This window comes from Gymnogyps californianus, chromosome Z (assembly GCF_018139145.2).
Source record: "Gymnogyps californianus isolate 813 chromosome Z, ASM1813914v2, whole genome shotgun sequence".
Taxonomy (NCBI): Eukaryota; Metazoa; Chordata; class Aves; order Accipitriformes; family Cathartidae; genus Gymnogyps; species Gymnogyps californianus.
Genome location: NC_059500.1, coordinates 70,443,700 through 70,463,971, shown reverse-complemented (window position 1 = coordinate 70,463,971; position 20,272 = coordinate 70,443,700). Strand labels below are relative to the sequence as shown.

The 20,272-nt window shown below is 49.5% G+C and overlaps 1 protein-coding gene across 1 annotated transcript; it reads right to left on the bottom strand.

Moving 5' to 3' along the window:
- Positions 1-472: 472 nt before the first annotated feature.
- Positions 473-18,839, bottom strand: GDNF (glial cell derived neurotrophic factor). Its single transcript, XM_050913468.1, has 3 exons — positions 18,825-18,839; positions 17,255-17,449; positions 473-1,067 (listed from the first exon to the last, which is right to left on the bottom strand). Exons 2-3 carry the CDS (start codon positions 17,424-17,426, stop codon positions 583-585), a joined length of 657 nt encoding a protein of 218 aa, XP_050769425.1. The 5' UTR covers positions 17,427-17,449; positions 18,825-18,839; the 3' UTR covers positions 473-582.
- Between the last annotated feature and the right edge of the window lie 1,433 nt (positions 18,840-20,272).

Below are 20,272 nucleotides of genomic sequence, written 5' to 3'. Positions count from 1 at the left end.
TGTTTTGCTTCAGATCAATACTGGCCCTAGAGAACTTGAGCCTGGAAATTTTGGTATTTGCCCGATATCGTCTTACTTATGAGGTTAATCTTATTATAGCTTAGAAGTTGTCCTAGAGTGCTTAGGAACCGCCCTTCAATAAGCAGCAGCACAATGTGTCTTTCAGCAAAGCTGAGGGCACAGGGGATGAGTAACATACTCCTAAGCTACTTCTCAGCTAAGCTTCCTGGCACAGATGGTATAACTACAACACAGCGTGGTATGGCAGGGTTGTGTTTTTAAGCACATTCCTCATGGATCCGAGTCTCACAGACAGTAGACTGTGTCAAACGGGAAAGGGAGCGCACACGCCATCCAGCCATCGGCATCTCCACCTGAGCTTTTATTTACTTTCCCGTAGGACATCAAAAGCTTCCACCCTCCTATGCCGCCTCGCGCCCCTCCTGGGCTCTCATGACCCCTTGTTCTGTGTTCTTGGTCCTCTTTTCTCCGCTCTGAGCAGACGCTTCCCCAGGAACCTTGGTCCCTCTCTTTGCATCGTAGCAGGAATGCAAAACTGGCACCGCCTCTGGTGTGCAGCCGTCAGACGCATCCACACCTTTTTGCGGAATGTTTTTTCAGTATGTGGTAAACCAGGTTATCGTCCAAAAAGGACAGGTCATCATCAAAGGCTGTGGGTCTGCAACAAGCTTGCCTCACTTTGTCAGTGACTAGTTTTTTCTTTCTGGTTAAGTTTTTTAAAATTTTGTCATAGGTGGTCTCGGCTGCATCACAAGATCCACTGCAATACCGGAAAATTAGCTCTTCTTTGGTTTCGTATCCCAAATCCAAGTCAGTTACGTTTAAATGTATTTCTGTTAGGACACATCCTCGATTTTTGCCCTTTTGATTCCTCCTTCCCTTTTTGCCGGAATTCTCTATGTTCGTGGCTGCGTTTTGCCGGTTTCTCTCCCGCCTAGAAAAAATCGGAGTCTGTTTATCTGGTGACCTCCTCAGTCTTTTAATAGTGGCTTGAATAAAGTCCACTACCTCATCAAACTGATCTGGATAATCCTCTGGCATATTAGCTGTTTGGGAAAGAGAGAAAAGGCTTTGTCACACATCAGTTGTCATTAAGTTTGTCCATTCTTGGCTCAAAAACGTTAGACACATGCAAGCTGCTCTGCCCATCACTTCAGAGAGCGCACCCAGGACCCTCAGAAATCAGGGAGAATTTGGAATGGTTTAGGTCATCATGGAAACTCATTTTGGGGAAAATAAATGAGATCTGTATGTATCTCTGTAGGTGTCTGCTGATCGTTGGTAGCACTCCAGCACATCTTTCAATATTGAATGAGCCCTGTCAAAATCAAGGGAAGGAAAAGCATGTCATGATACGAATATTAGTTAATGGGTGGATGAAGCTACTGTAGAGAGGTTATACAGGCTCTTCCTGGCAAAGCAGCAATAGGATGAGGTTTCTTTAAAGCAATTTTGTGATTATAATTGTTAATTGTTGTCTTTTCACACCAGCAGTGGTTAGTATTGCCAAAGCCACCTATCGATAAGGTTTTGGGGCAGGACAGAAAGAGGAATTTCCTGGGGTACCAGGATGAGCTATTATTCCTGGCTGAATGCTTGCTTTTTTACTGCTTCTAGGGGATAATTATTATCAGAGCTTTTGAAAATTTCTCACGGAAGTACTTTTTATCACAAGATGCTGATTAGACTGAGTAGAAATAGGACAGAATAGAAGTATTATGTTAATTTTCAAGGGAAATGTTATTAATGCATTTTCTTTTTATGAAGTTAAAATACTTATTTCATTTTTCACTTGACATATACTCCACCAGTGATAAATTATTCAAGTAAATTAAATGTTGAAGTCAATGAAATGTTTTGATACTAGCAGAATGAACCTCTTCAAGGAGGGTGAAATTGAACAAGTTCTGAAATGTTCTCAGATTTCAGCTTTTCAGCATGATTTGGAAAAAAATTGCATTTTGAAATCTTTAAACTTCCCATGCACTAAATCCCTCAATGTGATCTGCTTTGGTGAGCACAGTGATTTAATGGAGGGTAAGGCTGTCAGGAGCCCATGTGTAGGTGCCCTTATGCTGTATTATTAATGATTGTCTCTTAAACACATAAACTACATTGCACTATTGAGATTTTTTTTTCTCATTCATTGTGCCAAAAATCGACTTGAGGACTCACTTCCTTTGCAGTAAGACCTAAGAGGATGCTTCTTTCTGTACTTAACTCCTAAGTGCCCACCCACATAACAGACCAGTGTCATGCACCCGGCCCTGCATGTATGGGAGCTCCATCTCCAGAAGGATCCCTACAAATATCCCAGGAACTGCAAACATTGGGAAAGGCGATACCCAATGCAGTGCACCTCGCCAGGGGTTCATACCTCCACTGAGCCACGAAGGCTCTCACCCGGTCAGGTGCTGAGATAGGAACAGCTCCTTAGGCAAAGGCTCAGCACCACATTTCCCTAATGAGCCCTGTAAAAGACAGGAGCCCTGATGGGAGACCAGGCAGTGCATGTACCCGGCCCACACGCAGTGGCATGGACTCTGTTAACAGGAGAGAGGAAGACATGAGGCTGCCTCCCATTGCCTAGCAAAGGTGCACCTTCATATCCTCAATAGAAGCACCAAATACAGAGGAGATGGGGGCAGCAGGGTCTTAACTCTGTTAGTGCAAAAACCTGCTGAAACACAGTGCATCTGCACTTAAGGAGGAACATGGACCCCTCCCCGAAGTAGCCACATCCTAGAGGCCCCCTTCCATGACAAAACTGTGATGGATCAGAAGTCTACGGCTTTTCATGGATGGCTCCAGCAAAATAGTATAGACTGGTAAAAGAGTAATGAAGGCAGGCAATCTTGTACCTTCACATAATGAAGGTGGCACATGGGAACCATGATCCTATAAACTGTAGAGTTTGGGACTGGGAAAAGTGAATTACACTTTGTTTTACAGCTATCCATGCTAAAGGCAACAATCTTGCAGACCAGTGACTGTCAAAAGACATGAAGGAGGGATGGCTGCTATGTATACAGCTGTATGGCACCTGAACAAGGCAGGACTCTGCACCAAGCCCCATATTCCTGTGACACCAATGGTAAGTGCACCCTTCTTCCACTCCTCTGTCATTACCTCTGTAGCAAGTACCAAAATACCCGCTATGAGCCATACCTACTGGAGGCGGGTAGCTTGCATACGTGCGTCCATTGGATGCACCACCCAGCTCTGTTGCAGGACAGGCTGGTCTGCCTACACCATACAAACGCTGCCCTACTGAGCAAGGTCCAAGTCAAGGTGATGGGTGGGCTACATTCCTTAAAAGCAAGAAGGAGTAGACACCTTGCTAGAATCAGTCAAGTAGGATGACCCACATGGAGCTGGCATAGCCCCCATTGCTGAAGTGCAAGCTTGGCCCTGGCCCAGATACAGATGGAGACGGGTTTGGCAGGAGGCACTTGTTGCTGTGGGACTGGGTGGTTTCTAGGTTTCTTGCACAGAAACTAGGTTTCTTAGCTTATAATCCACTCAGGGAAGGACGTGGCCCTGAGGAGATGGCTCTAGCTGTGCCATTCTCCACTCTCACCTTCAAATTACCCCTCTCATACTACTGTGACTACCCCAGCCCACACCTCTGTCACATACTCCTGGCCCAACCCTTGCAGCAACAGTATGATGCAATGAGACATTGGCTATGGAGAGTGAAATACAACCGTCAGGGAAGCATACTAGGGTTTAACGAAATTCATGCAATGGTCAACCATCAGGAAGGGGACAGGAGATTGTTACAGGGAAATCCAACCTATAAATGGAGATTCTTGTCTGCAACCTTCGGCATCATACTTATTCTAAGACTGTTACACTGCCAGTGCAGCGAGGGGAGTAAGTGTCCCCCATCTAAGAAGGTAGAAACAAAACTGTGGATTACCTGAAAAGACAACAACCCAACTAGGCACATCATTTTTAAATTGCTTGCAATTCAGGTGCAAAAATATCATCTACCCCTGCGACAGTGCTATGTGCAGGAGTCTAGTTGGTTAAATATTAATCAGACAGTTATAGGGTTCAAGCACTGTCCTGCCCAAGCCAATCCAAGTATGCCCTGGAAGGCAGATGAAGAGGAGGAAAGGCCCATGTTGTGGACTGTGTCCTTGCCTAGAGCCCACACTGACATCTATCCCGGTTCATGCGTGATCACTACCCCAAGTGCACCAAGGGAGCTAACGTTGCCGAGAGCCTTCTGCACTGCGAGTGGCCTATGATATTTAAGGTGGAGGTAACACAGCATAGAAGAGCCCTATGCAACGCTGCTAATGCCGGCATGGGGTGTCAACATTGCAGAAGGTGGAAGCAGTCGGGCAAAAAGTAGATGAAGTAATCAAGCCAACAGCGTATCCAAATAGAGAAGCCCTACCTACACACATGGACTTGCTGCAACCAGAAAATGGGGTAATTGGGAGCATGACTGATCACGCTCATCTCACTGGGGCTCTAACTCCAACCATGCAAGAAGCACTCCAAGTTGTAACCTGGGATGAGGTGTGCATGGCTGATATGTCTAATGGAGCTGGGGATCCCTGCTCAGCTCATCCCCTATTGCAACATCAGACCGCTTGGGAGACTCACTGGGAGGGATGTCAGCACTGTAAGATGAATGCCAATTTTCTGTCTCCAGGGTGGACTTCCCCTTCAGCTCAGGGGATTGGAAAATATCCCAAGCAGATATCCAAATCCGTCGAGAGGACTCTTGTAGTGACACCCAGTATTTGGAGATTACATCACTGGAGGAGACACAAGGCATGTGGGTGATATTAGGGAACCGTTGGGAACAGTGGGCACAGAGCCCCCTCGAGAAAATGTACTGGACCTATTGACCCTGGTCAGTGTCTGCCCACCCACAACGACACATGCTGTTAGGCGGCTATGTGGGTACACCACATTAACACAATGGCAGCTGCATTACTGGGCTACTCAGTGAGTCCTTCCAAGTTGCTGTAAGCAGCAACACCCTCTGCCTGTGGAGCCCCAAAGTAGTCATGATCAAGGCAACGATGTTCTTTTTGGCAGCTTCCAACTGGACTGCCAATGTACCCCAAGTTTGCTTCCATAATTTAGCACTGTTCGAGGAACACCTCCAATCCCGGCAATCAGCCAGCCTCTGGCTGGTACAACTCTGAATTGTTATACAATCCCACAAAGCCAAGTTTCAACACACACTTGGCGGCGTGGGCCTGTGGTCTCAGTACTGCGTCAAGTGCAGCTGGACCCAGCAACCACTGAACCACAGACCCAAGCAATGGGGCTCATACTGATCAGATGTGGCTTGGTGCTAATTTTCTGCTGCTTAACGAAGCATAGTCATCAGCATGACTACAAACAGTCACTAGGAGTGGCTTGCAAGGGTTTGAAGGAAACCTTGACAGCCAGGAGTGAAGTGACAGTTGACTTAGCAGCCTATGCCAAGGTGCCAGCCATGACTCAGTAGGGATATTCATCTGTCCAATAAGTACGGGTGTGAAGTCTGAAAGCCCCCCAAAAAATGCTGTAAAAAACTGCTGAAGTAGGACCCTGGGCAACCAAGTGGAAATGCCAGCATTAACACCAGGCGTGACGGGTTGAAACAAGGCACTAGATGTAAGTGCTAAGGAAGCTACCACCAGACATCATACGTGAGTAAGCAATAACCACTGACCAAAGACTAAAGACCGTAAAAGGCTAATGGACAGAAGGGAAGGTGGAGAAGACTGACAGCAAGACCACCCCACCCTGATGGGCACTTGGTAGATGTGCTCCAGGGATGCCGAGACCTCTCTGCACCAGAACCACCACGTGCCGAGCACTTGTTTGGTCTCTGCACTGTGGGAAGTGTTGCTGGGAGTGAAGGGGTTGCGGAGCCAAGCTGCACAGCCAGGGAACAGCACCGGACTCATAGGGGCTGCCTTGGCATCAAGTGCTGGTTTGTAACCTGAATAAAGCCACTCGATTGAGGGGTACTTAATTACCCCTCTTGTCTCCAACACTGTTTAGAAAATGTTTATAGTCTCAGAACAAAGGTCAACAGCCCGGCAGTTTTGCTTCTGTAATATTGCTTGGACTGCGCTGACTTGACTGTGCAGCAGACAGAGCTTACCATGGGGATTTCACACCCCTGGGAGAAACACAGATTACTATCCCTTCCTGTAAGATACACAGTTTGCATGTGGGTATATGTGCGTTATATTTACACATATATACACACACAGAAATATATCTAATTATACACACACATATTTTTTCAAAACAAACTAGTTTACTGACAACACTTGCCTTCTGGTGCAAAAGCTGAGAGAACAAACACGACAGATGCCTGCAACACTGTACAAAGTGCCAGCAGAAAATGCTCAGATACTATAGCAATAAAAGCAGTATAGATGTCTGAGCAGTCGTCCCTGGTCCCAGGCTCCAGGGTGTGAAGGAATTAGAATTTAAAAATCCAGAACCACCTAGGACAGGACAGGATGGGATGGGATGGCACGGGATGGGACAGGACAGGATAGGACAGGATGGGATAGCCCACAACAGCATGTGCTCAATATAGGTTAGCGAAGGTTGGCTCACACATGTGATGGACCTCAAAGCAGGTGTTTCCCGACGGAAAGGACCATATGCCCTGGAAATGTAAAATCCTCCCTCAGGGAACACAGGGCCTGTGTGTATCTTGTTCACAGTGTGGGAAAAAGGCTCACAGACCCCACTGGGGCAGCGTGACGGGCTGAGCCCCACCACTTGGAGTATAGTGCCACGAACACTCACAAGACTGGCGCAAAGTCATGAGGTTTCGTTTGGGTTTTATGTCACGCTTCTGAAAGCTGTTTCCTGACCATCCAGCTCCCTGGGGAAATCCCAAGGCAGTCTGCACATAAGCACGTATACGCATTCCTGCATCGCCTCTGCCTAGCACCCTGCCGGCAGGAGCGCGGGGCAGGCAGCGGTGCCTGCAGGAGCTGTGGCCAGCATGTGTGTCCTGCTCTCGCTCATCTCGCTCTCCCGCAGCTCCCTTTCATGCTCCCTCTTTCAGTGCCATGCCAAGCATCTGACCACCCAGGCAGGAACAGGCAGAGCCTTTTGCTCTGGTGGCAACCAGAGCGTGAGTCTGCTTTCTAGTGCTGGAGTATCAAGAGTGGGGTGTATGGATGGCAGCCCATGTGCCAGTCTGCCTCTGGGAACCTTCTCTGTCTCCCATCTCCAGCTAAACCAGGGCTCTTGATCTGCCAGGAGTTTCTCACATGACCAGAAAATGAATAAAAAAGCAAAGAAGGAAAGAATGAAACATCACAGGACTGGTGCACCTGGGAATCTAGAAGAGTGACCAGGCTGGGGGCAGAGTTGGTGAACACCAAATGTCCAGAACTCCAGGAGTCAAACAAAAAAAGAATAAATGAGACTCATTTAAAATACCAATTAAAAAACAGAGAATATTTGCATCTTCTGCTTGCTGTTTGCAAGCTGTTTGCTTGCTTTCTGAACCTTTAGGGCACACTCAGGTAATAGTTTTGACCCAACCTCTTGGGTTAGGAACATCCCTCTGCAAACTGAAATTCTCACCTCACTGCTGCTCTCTGGAACCTGAAGCTTTGACCTGCCCGTCCCCCTCCCCGAGCACAGTCCCTGTCCCCTGGGCACTGCAAGCGCTGGCAGTGTGTACGGGAGCAGGATCCTGCAGCCAAACACCCGTGGTGCTCCCCACCAGCTTCTGCAGAAAGCCACCCTGGAGCTCTGCTTTGGGCACACAGGAAAACGTGCCTTCCTCCAGGCATCTCCCCCACTGCAAACCCCCCAGAGCTTGTCTTTGCATTTCCAATTAATTAGAGACACTGCGTGCCAGCAGGACCGGGATCTGATGCCTGCGCTTTTTAGGAGAATAAATTATACAGTGTTCAGATAGACTTCTACATAAAATAGGTCTAAATGAATATCCAAACCAAACTCACCACATTCTCAAGAAAACAGTCTCCATTAAGGAAAAATGGACAATTTATTTCTGTCTGTTCAAATGTGATCACAATTACATTTTGGAAAACTATTCCTTTGATTTCACTAGCAACAGATTTATTTTAAAGTCAAATACTCCCCCGCAGTGGCAGTAACCCAGCATGGTAGAGCAAGAAACCCTCAGTTTGTACCTGACCACAAATTGATTTCAGTGGGAACAGATGGATATTCAGCTTTTGAGAAAAAAATCCAGTTACTCATTTTGGTGCCTGGTTATGGATTTAAAAGGCTAACTACAGTCTCTTCTGGCCATGCTGTCTATTATGGCTTACAAGAAAAGCTTAAATTCTATTGATTGCAAAGTAACAATTTATATAAGTGGGTTTTTCTTTTTTTTTTTTTTTTAATATCTCGTAAAACTTGACATTTTAAGTTACTTGAAACTGTTTGTACTTTATAGAATAGTTTTCCATACTGATCTTGGGAAAATGTAATCACATCACTGCAGCGTCATTTGGCACTTTGGATATCCCGAGTTAAAGTGATGTAATAGAAGTCACATAAGGTATACTACAAATGATAAAATCAGATTTTTGTTTTACATTGTAGCTTTTATGAATGCATTTGTGGTAGTGTATAGCTACTACATCAAAATGTCAGGCCAAACATTTAATAAAATTACTAGGATATTTCACTTAAGCACAGCTGTCTTTCAATTAGAGAAGTTCAAACATCAGCATTCAGACTCTAGTTTAAAGTACGATTTCAAAGTTCAAGGGGGTTAATCCAGCTCATTATAATGGTAAGCATTATTTAGAAAATTGAGATCCAGATCTGTGTTAGGATCAAATGGCCCTTTTTCAAAAACAGTTCTGGTACTTTAATCTGGGCCCTTCATAACTAAAATATTTTAATTTCCTTTCTCTCCTGGTTATTTTTTAAGTTTCCTCCAAAGTTATACTCACAAAGACGTTTCTTCTTAGATCATTTGCTAGTGGGAAATAGACAATTAATGTGCCTCTAACAGTGACTGCAACAAAGCATCCTCATTTTTTTGTTGCTTATGAAGATTACTCTGGTATACCATTTATTTGTTAATTATTTTTGTATTTAGCTTGCTTTGCAGTAGTGTTTTCAGGTGCTTGTTATAGTGGACATGCCCTGTCTGAACACAGAATCCCTCCACCTCACACCACAAAGACGTACTTTAGGAGACCCTCAGAGCAACCTGTTTGTGGAATTGCAACCTTAGTGAGGTTAAAATTACTAATGTGATGATCATTCTGCTTTGCAAAATAAAAAAGCATCAACTGTGGTGGGGATAAACCATTTATTTTATTGAAAATGGATTTTTCTTTCATGAAAAACAAAGCCTATCATGCAGGCATCAAAGCCAAGGCAGGTGTTAAAAACAGTTATGCTGAAAGGTTTTCAGGATTTAAACAATTAAAATATCACCTCTCTGAGGCATGACTTTGCTTTCATGCCTTCCATGAAAATCTGTGGAGCTAAGAGTGAAATGGAAACCAGTCAGCTGTGTCCATTAGGAAATAGAGCATCAAACACACCAGGGTCAGCTCATCTTTAAATGTTTAATACAGTTCTGGTTCACTACTTCACTCCCAGCCTTGCCAGCTCCCAGGACACGCTGTGTCCTCCCCTCCAACTCAGAGAGCCCTTAGAAATGGAGACTCTCACCGGTGTCACTTATCTCTCATTAAGGTAAAGTGCTAAGTAACCTGGAGGATGACTCCTTGGGCCACTCACACCAGCCAGGTATGATAAGGCAGCACTGGAAAAAGGCACAGGGTTAACCTTCCTGGTGTGCTTGCTCCTGACGGAGCAGCCAAGTTCTGTGTTTGTAGCTCACTAACTAAACCTGCTGCTTCCCACGTGTTCGTCATAACGGCAAATCTGCAGAGTACTTTGTATTTTCACACTGCCGTGCTTGGCAGTGCCTCCCCTTGCATCCTTTGCCAGCTTTCTCGCAGGTATGAAACACTGGTTCCCACCAGGAGAAGAAAAGGGAGAAACAACAGGACTGTCATAATTGCTGCCAGCTGGGGGAATTCCCTCAGAGCAGGGGGAAACAGCAATGTCAGATGAACTGGGTGAAGTAAAGGAAGCTGCCTTGCAAGCTGACCGGTCCACAAGAGTTTCTTGTTCTTCACCCAGTCCAGGCGGGGTTGTTCACAAGATCCTGCCCGACTTTGGGCTGGCACCCAGGGCCGGGCCCCTACTCTGGCCTCTCTGGCGTGGGCAAATGAGTGTCTCATCTGGCAGTCAAGCAGCAAAGGAGCAGCCGGAGGATGTGGTCTTGCCTCTGATTCAGAGCTTTGAAAAACCAGCTCAGAGGCACTGAGGAGCAGACAGCTTTTCAGCAGTCGCTCTTGAGGTCTTGAGGCTGCCGGGAGCCCGTCTGCACTAGGGCCTTATTGTATGAGGCTGTGTAGGTACTTAAGCACCCACAAAGCAGTCTCTGCATCTGAAGACGTTATGGCAGAAAGAGCGTAAAAGGGGAAAAAAGAAAAAGCGGATGTGCCCTGCCTGAAGACAGTGATGGAGCAGGAGCCAAACCTGGGCAAGGCACACACCTGCCTGTTGTCTCCTCACTAAGGCCTTGTACCCCTCCAACTCCATACCATGCTGAGAAAATATCCAGCTTCCCAGTAAAACCTGGGTTTACACTTAATATTTGGTTCTGTACCAACCCTGCGAGAGCCTCAAATGAGTATGTATGAGTGGGACCCGAAACCTGTGACCTCTATTAGCAAGAATGCATGCAGCCAGCTAACAGGCACGGCACAGAGACTTTAATGGAGGAAATACTGTCGGTAATAAAAAGAAATTCTCTTTAGCATCCCTGGTGCAGACGTGATCCAGCCCAGCCCTCGCATGACATCAGTAAAACCCCACATCGGTCACCCAGCCCCACTTTAGTGCCAGCTCACTGGACAGGAACAACATTCCTAAATAAATAACAGCAACTGTTCCCGGGCTGCCTGTGCTCTTACACTGCATCTCCCGCTGGGTTTTAGGGGTGTTCCCAACGAACAAGCACAGGCAGCAAAGCAGCAGGATGGGACCCTATCCCAGTCTCTTCCCTGGGGGAAGTAAAGGAGAGCTGTCCAGGCAAAACCATGGCTGATGCCCCTCCTGTGGCAATCTCTGCTGCTATCAGATTTTGATCTGACGTATAAATAATACGTGTTCCTCCACTGTTGCTTTTCACTACCTGCATTTCAATGTGTTTACAATCAGAACGATATGAAAAGTTTTAATATTGCAGTTTGGAAAATGTTATTATTATAATATTTAGTTCCTGGCTCTAGGGCAGGTGCTACGTGCTCCACTGCAGAAGGTCTCATGTTGGGATGTGTGGACCATGGCCTGCCAGACGGTGCTGGTGTGTGCTCAGAAGAGCAAGCTCCTTCCCAGCTGCTATGATGGATCCGCACCTCCCTGTCAGAAATTTCCTGAGTAATAGCTGGTTTTGCCCAAGAAATCTTACATGCTTGGGATGGGAGCAGAGGTAGTCCAGATGTTTGTATGTAGCTTGTTAGTTAAAGGGGATACGACCAGCTTGCCTCTAAAAACGTGGCCACCTGAGTAGTTTTGGCATACTGCTGTAACACTGCCTGGCCCCAACACAGGAAAACAAATATTTTGATTTCAGTGTTTGTTTCTTTTGAAGACTATTCCTGTTCAATAATCATTAAAGCATTTGTACAAGTCCCACAGACTTCAAAGAAATGTACCTGCAGGTTTCAGTTTAAGTGCTGTACCAATACATACAGCCTAAATATCTGCTAAGCCATACAATGTGGCTTTATTCCTTAAAAAGAATGCTGATATTTGAAATGCCTCACATAATTAATTTGCTGCCCTTGATCTTAAAAACAGACATACTCTAATGTATATTTTGTGTCTTAATGCTTTGTTTGTATCTGTCTCAAATAAATCTTTTTGACTCTATTTTCTTTCTTCTCTTTGTAATCAGGATTGGATTTCCAAGAAACACTGAAATCTTTCCTTTGGTTCCCCTTACCAAATACTACTCGATCAGAAACTACAGCTGGTTTTGTCAAAAATGACCACTCTGCAGTGTCAACTGCTCTACCAGCACTAATATGGCAGTGGCCTATTTAGATGTCTGATGATCCTGAACATGGTTATGCTGCAATATTTAGTATTCCTCATGTATTACTTGTCATTAACTTATTACCTCAGAAGTATGAGAATCCACAAGAAGTTATGGGGGGTTTGGCCTATGTACTACAAGTTTTGAGCTGCAGTTGCCTGATAGTGTGCGTGGGGGATGAAGAGTGGTTATTTGCACTAGATGTCCATCCCTGATCATCTGCAGTTGTGGGGGATGGAACTCAATGACCCCAATGGCTCTCTCAGCTTCTCTAACTTTAAATATTTTAAACCCACTTTATGCAGTCCTATTCAGGAACAGTATAATTTACAAAGACATTACAACTTATCAATCTGAGGATCCTCTTCTACTGGACAAATAATGCCTCCCCCATCAATTCATCAATAGTCACTACACAGCTGAATTCTTTGGCCTTTCAAGAAGGGTTTTGCAGCTTGTCATCTGTAGACTCTGAACATAGGGATTTCTAAAATATACTGAAGAAGCCTATGAAAGGTGACCAAGAAAAGCATGTTCAGATATGTCATCTAGCAACCCACACCTGCAAAACATCTAAAAGGATCCACATTTCCACCGGGAAATTTTTGAGGTTCCTAAATCGGAAAGCAGCAAAGACATAAAACTTTAAACAAAGGATAACTTAAAATGAGAATAAAACCATATTCTCTTGCATTTCAGTCTTTTCCTCCTTAAGTCCCAGAATAGTCTTCACAGGAGTATATTCAGTATTTATACCTGAGACTGCAGAGAAATCGGCTTCTAGGGCTACGTGCATCTGGATTTAACCAGATGTGTCCTGTTCTTTCTTTTTCTAGAATTTTGCCCATGAATGGACAAACTTGAATGCTTGAGACTTCTAAATGCCTAGATAACCTGAGTGTGCCCATGCAAACAAACTTTACTAAATATATGCTGGCCCAGGGACACAGGCACACTTGGTCTGACACCAGCTGGATGCACCGGCTCTACTGGATACACACAGATCAAATGACACAGTGTGGCACCTGCTCGGTGTGGGAGATACCTCCCCGATGCATTGGATTTACTGTGCATGGGCAGGTTATCTCTGTAGCTTCTGGGCGTCTTAAACGAAAGTGCATATGCCACACCGTAGGTATGTTGAACAGGAAAGCCTGGACAGAAACATGAGAGTTCTGGTTCGTAACACTGAATGTGCCTAATAAATATTGTAGACAACGAAATGCATTCAGTTGGAAGTACAATTTAATACTGTTTTTGCCTTAAAGAGCCCTACAACATCACTGTTTATTCTAGATACTTTCCATATTAGTTGATAATGTTGCAGCTAAATGCAGTGACAACATTAAATACCCCTTAGCAAGGGTATGAAGAATTTTTAACAGAGGTATAATGCACACATAGCACGGTGTGTTATAGCATAACAAACATACCAAAGGAGCTCCAACAACAAATGACCATCCAGTGGCCATAGAGTAACTCAGACACTACAATGCAAAAAACCACCTTTTCCTCCTATTAGAAGGGGAAAGCCCATGGTGAGATTTTTCATTTAATTCTACTTGCTTACCACTAGTTCTTACTAAAGATGCTCACTTGATCAAGACACTATATATCATATCCTGGATCTTAGGACACTCCAGTCCTCACACACATGTTGATTATGGCCATACCGCAGCAAGCAGTTACAAAATGTGTTTGCTGGGAACTGTGTATATGTGAAATCAAGTGTTGGCTCCCTCTGTGCTGTCATGCTTCTGAAGCTGCTGACTTAGTATTTAGTTTATAATTATTTGGTTTATATTTGTTATGTTCACAGTTGCTATTTAAGCTAATCGTGTCCTTCCCCCAGCAGAGTGTGGCATGAGGGAAACAAAGAAAGGGTATTCTAACCTTACAAACTCTACAGCTGCTCTTCTTTGTGTGAAATAAGCTATCCCATGAACACTGATGCCTAAAACACCTACGAACACTGGATTCATCTCAAATGCACTACATTTATGGAGGCTACTCTCACTCCAGCCTCCAGTCCACTAAAAAATGCAGAAGACTGCAATTGCCAGCACCCTCTGCCATCTCTAATTACTGCCCTGAACAGCAAAGGTCAGCACATTACACCTGATCAGCCCAGGAGGTTAGGACCTTGCCTGTAGGCTGGAACGAAGGAAGATTTCGAGCCAATCTGAAAGGGATGAGGTAACATCAGGTGACCTCAGAGCACTTTGCAGAGAAAGCAATTCCATCAAATGAGAACACAAGAAGGTGTCAAAGGCCTGGGAAAACAGATCTGTGCTCCAGCAAGGTGTTTGGCCTGCCCTTAGGAGCGGGACTTGATCTCACAATCCTACTAACCCCTGCTGCAAGTGGTGTATGGGAGACTCAACCTCTCTGGAGCAAGAGCAATATACGCCTTGGAGCGCAACTACTAGTCCCCACTCAGCCTGCACGGGGATCACTTTAGGGGAGAGCAGTGCACCCCTCTTCGAACGCACACAGCCCCCAGTCCTGTTCAGTGCCCACATGCTGCCCTACGCAGATGACAGCGTGGGCTATGACAGCGCTCCCACTGCTTTGTGAGCTGCTTCCTGCAAAGGCCCTCGGTGAAGCAGCGGACCAACGGTATCCACAGAGATATTAATCCACCAGCCGATGAGCCAGGGAGCTGCAAGCACGCCTGCATGCTCGTGGCATACTGCCCTCTGCTTGTCAGAGAAACCTCGAAGAGGAGAGGGAAGTCTACATGGTGTAGATGTGACTCCTCTTCTGGAGATCGTTATATGTCTTTCATGTGTTGAAGGGTGCATGCCACCAAATGGTAAGCAGAGAGAAATAAGTACGTCAAAGACACTGACAGTGGTGACTCAAACAAAGTGCTGCTGTGGCGCGAAGGCAGTGATGTGCCCGGATAGGATCAGTCTTGTGGGCTCTGTGTTTGCAGACTGCTCTCCAGACACCACACTTTCACATCAACTAAAAACAGTGAAAAAGTCTACCAAAGTATTTCACTGCTCTCTTACAGCTGCCTTTCTGCAGGTCTCCCCTGACTTATCCAACTTGGTAACGTGGCGGAGAGAAGAGTTTCTGACTTTTGGGCATGGGTGCTTCGTAAACTGCTGCCATGCAAAGACCACAGGAACTCCCCAGGTTTTCCCCAATTTCTGTTGTGAAGAACAGAACTGCTTACTTTCCCCTTGCAGCCAGGCCCGTCTATTTGTGATCCGCAGGGTTAAGGGATTGAGACCGAACTATCAGCCCTTTCTCAAATGACTATCCTGGGCAATAATCTGTGACCCAGCTCTGCTTGGCAAAGCCTATGTCTGTACCCTGGAAACAGAGATATCTGGAAGACACTGTCTATTGATACTACCATAGCTGAGGTAAAACACGGGTTGTCTTTCTTCCCACTTCTTGATTACCTAATCCACAGGAAAAAAAGAGGCAACAATGAGAAGTTTTGGACACTAGGAACAGACAAGACTGCTACCTGTGCCCTCGAGCTGCTGCGGAGAAACCAGCTCACCAGGAACCATATTCCCAGAAGCAAGTTTCAAGATAAAAGCAGGCATCGTACAAATACTATCACCCTGGAAAGATGGAACATTAATGCTCTCCCACCCTGCAGCTTCTGACAGAGCTACAAACTGACTGGCACCGCTTTCCCCGTAATGCTCCTCTTGCCACCAGTACTGCAGCAAGCCTGTGCAGAGGGGACCAGCACAGTGGCCTGAAAAGCTGATCACTGCCTTTTGTAGGACAGTACCTATCCCGCCATGCAGCTCGCCGTGGAGAAGATCACTGCGTGTGACAGCCCCGCAGCCCTGGCAGGCTGGAGCCCTGTGAGGAAGCACTTCTGGCCGACCTCCCTGGGTGGAACGGCTGAAAGGCCATCAGGGGCTGCCGGTCTGCAAGCAGCAGGAGCCGGGCTGGGACAAGCGGAGGTGGCAGCCTAGGCAAGATTCCAGCATGGGGGAAACACAAGTAAGAAAATGAAAGAGAGAAGACTAAATGGGGAAGGACATAGATGTGTGTGTGGAAGAGGAGATGGGTGTTGGACAGGGGATGAAAGCGGAGTCACAGCACGTGATTCTCCACTCGGTGCCTCCACGCTGCGTTAGCCCGGCTGCTCCTGGAGAAACCAGAGCAGGGCTGCCCATGGCTGGAGCTGCAGCAGGCGCAGAGAAAGGACATGCCTCCAGATAAGGAGATAAAAATGAATCCCAATTACTGGATACTGTCTGCAGTCACTACAGACTGCAACAAGCTAAACAGAGAGGGCTGAGCAAGGGCAAAGGGAGCAACCTCCAAGCTGCATCTGTGCCTTTCCTAAGTGAACATCTCCACAATTCATGTGAGTGTTTTGCCACTTCTTACTGAGTCATATTAACTCTCACTTTAAAAAGCCACCAGAGTTAGCATAACCACTGTGAAAATCCTGTATCTGCTATTGTAGGAGACCTATTATTAGCAAGGCATTATTATTGTCTGTCATTTGGATTGTAAGCTGTCTTACTGTGAGCCAGTTCATGTGGATTGCTCTGCATCAAGCTCCTAACCCTGCCACCGCCACTCTTCTGTAAATTTCCATGCGGACACACTAATTTCAGGATCAGGATCCAAGGAGGATTTCACGAAACTCAGCAGCACACCAGGATGTGTACACTGCCTCCCACCACGGAGCCCAATCTCCATCAGGACTTGCACCCACTACAGGCAGTGAATAATTGCATGGGCAGGTGTGAGCAGGGAGAGGAGGTTGAAGCGGTGGGGAAGGAGTTTCAGTGCCTGCACTGCGAGGTGTACGTACCTGATCCTCCTCTCGGCTCCTCTGCATACAACTACCTTTCCCATCTCTTCAGGTTTTTCAACCAAAGGGATCTTTACGACTGCCAGGAAGGTAGGGCTGGAGGTGAGGGGGAAGGGGGAGCACTGCCACTGCAATTGCCAACCCCAGGCTTTCGAGGTTGACTTGGTTTGGAGCTGCTGAAGCCAGACCAGAGCCAGTGACCCTGCCTGGGGGAGAAGTGGGGCAGAAAGTGGGGGGTCCTTTCCTCACCCTGATGCCTGAGCAAAGGGGGAGCGGGTTTAGCAAGACAGACAGCAGTGGCTACAAAGGGGAATGTTTCTTACAGTCACTGTGCACAGCATAGGGAGGCAGCAGGCTGATGGGGGAGAGATCGTCTTCAGGCCCCTCTACCACTGAAGGGGGCCCCTTGGGAGGCGTCTTACCGGTGGGCAGGGGCGAGGTGGAGACCGTGTTGAGCAGCACCACGCAGACAGCCACAACATCCCATAACTTCATCTTAGATCTTCCAACACGGGCCCCTGGCAGAAAGGAGAGACACGGTTAGCCCCCAGCTGCTGTGCTCCCCCAGTCCTGCCCCCTCGCCCCCGCCAGCCATGAGAGAAAACTGGGCAGCCTCGCACCCCAGATCAGCCTGGTCCACCCTGGCCGGGCCCAGGGACAGAGCAGGGGGAAAAAAACCTGTGCCCAGCTCAGCCTCCCACCCCTATCTCCTCCCAGAGCGAGGGAGGTGGGCTCTCCCCAGCGAGAGGTGTGGGAGAGGGAGGCGCAGGACGGCCTCCAGCCCCTCTACACCCAAGCGAGCTGCTTTGGGGGATGCGGGCAGGCAGGTCCCAGGAGCCTGCGCCCAGGGATGTGGGTGTGTGACCCTGTCCCTGTGCTGGCAGGCAGGTCACCTTGTGCTTGTCCTCCTCCAGCACCCGGGCGGCACCGGGGCACCTGTTCCGAGCTGGGCCAGGGCGGACCGGGGTGCGGGGCTGCACAGATTTGTTGTGCTACAGGCAAACTTTCCTTTCCCTTTCCCTCTCTTCTCCTCCCCTCTCCTCTCCTTTTCCCTTTCCCTTTCCTCTTTTTGTTTCTCTTTCCCCTTTCCCATGCCCCTCCCAGTCCTCTTTCTCTTTCCTTTTCCTCTTTTTCCTTTCATTTTTATCTCCTTTTCTCTTTCCTATCCTCTTCACTTGTCACCTTTCCTTTCCCTATCCTCTTCCTTTTTCCCTTCCTTTCCCCTTTCCCTTTCTTCTTTCCTTTTCCCCTTCTCTTTCTGTTTCCCCTTCCCCTTATTTCAGTATTTCCTTTTTCCTTCCCTTTTCTCTTTCCCCTTTCCTCTTTTTTCCCATCTCCCTTTCCTTCCCTTTTCCTCTCCTTCTCCCTTCCCTTTCCTTCCCATTTCCCTTTCTTGTTTCCATCTCTTCGTTCCCCTCTCCTGGTTTCCTTCTCCTCCTCTACTTTTCTTTCTTTTCCCGTTCCTCTTCCTTTTCCCTTCTCCTTTCCCCTTCCTTCTCTTCTCCCTTTCCCTTTTTCTTCTCTCCTCCTCGCTCCCCGGGCGCCCCGCCCGCAGTCAGCCACGGCGCGCACCCGATGGCCGCCGCCCGGCGATGACAGCGGCCCCCAGCCCGGTTCGGCCCGGCCCGGCCGGCGGCACAGGGCAGCGTCCGGCCCGGGGTTCGCAGCCCCGCCGGGGGACCCGCGGCGGCCCCGGCTCCCGCGGCGGGCTCGGGGCGCGGCTGCCGCCCGGGGCCCGCCGGCGCCCGCCGCCCGCTGCGCGCTTTCCCCGCCGGTCGCTGCCTTCGCACCTCGCCGGGTCCGGGGGGCTGCGGGGCGGCCCTGTGCCCCTGCGGAGGGTGCCCGCCCCGCCCCGGCCCGCCCGCCCCGCCGCGGCCCCCGCCTCGCCCTCACCTCTGAGCTGGTCTCGTCAGACCCGAGATGGACATTAACGCCGGGGAGCCGAGCGGCCGGACGGGCGATGCATGTGGGCCAGGTCGGGGTCCGACCGACGGGACCCTCTTTGCGCGCGGGGGGGGGGGTGGGGTGGGGAGAGGGGCGGGGGAGACGTATGGAGGAGGGAGGGCAAGGTCGCAAGTCTGGATGGAAGCAGAGGGGAGCCGCCAGCACAAGCCCCGGCGGCCTCCCCCGCCGCCGCAGCCGCCGCAGGTGCTGTGGCCGCGGCAGGAGCGGCGCCGCGGGGGTCTCTGCCCGCTCCGGCCCCGGAGCCGCGCTCAGCAGCGGCGGGAGCGGCCCGAGCCGCGGGGAGCGCCGCCTGGCAGCGGGAGCTGGCTCGGGGTGCTGCTCTTGGGACCCTGCCTGGAAATCTGAGAAAGACACTCCATCAACAACTGCGGGGAGTCAGATGAAGACATCAGGGCTCCTGTAACGCCAGCTGGTCCAGCACCGCGGGGAGCCGCGCACCGCTCGGACACGCACGCAACGGCGGGAAGGAAAAAAAAAAAAAAAAAAGAAAACCCCTCGAAAAAAACCGACCCCAGCTGAGGAGGGGAGGGAAAAATAAAAATATTCAAAAAAAAAAAAATCAAACCACCCCGCTCAGCCTGCTGGCAGAATCAGAGGCCGGCGCTGGGATTTGTAGAGCCGGTAGCAGCAGCAGCAGCAGCGAGGCTTCCTCCTCCAGATCGGGGGTCCCGTCGCGGCGAAAGCTTAGATCCAAACGGGGAGCGCGGCGGGAGACCGGGCCGGTGCCGGGGAGGGCCCGCTCCGGCTGGGCCTGGGCGCGCCCGGCTCCCCGGGCGCCGGCGGGGCTGGGCGGGGGGGGCGAGGGGGGGGACGCGGACGCGGGGCTGGGCGAGGCGCGGGGGGCGCCGCACCCGCGGGCGGAGGGGAGCGCGGAGCCGGACGCGCGGACGCGGGGGCTTTGCCAGGGCGACTCGGCGCCGCAGATGGATTTATAGGGCCCTTTGGCAGTGACGCGCCCTCCGCTGATTCGCTTTCAGACCCAAACACACGCTGGCCCCCCGCACCGGACCCCGCGGAGCCTCCAAATATCTCCCGGCTGAAGTCACCGGCCCGACATACCGTGGGCTGCGCGGCCGCCGGCGCAGCCCCGCGGCACCCGCTGGCCCCGCGGCGGCGGCGGCGGCGGCGGGGCCGGGCCGAGCCGAGCCGAGCCGGGGTAACCCAACACCGCGTCCCTCCCCTGCGCCGCTCCTCCGCGCTCCCGCCGCCGCGGACGGACGGACGGACGGACGGACCGACGGACGGCGGCGGGGAGGCCGCCCCCTCCTCGCCCCTCGCCGGCCGCAGGTGCCGCCGGCGCCGGTCCCCCGCTGGCAGCCGCGCTGCGCTGCGGGGCCCCTCCGCGCAGCCCGGCCCCTGCGCGGGGGACGGCGGTT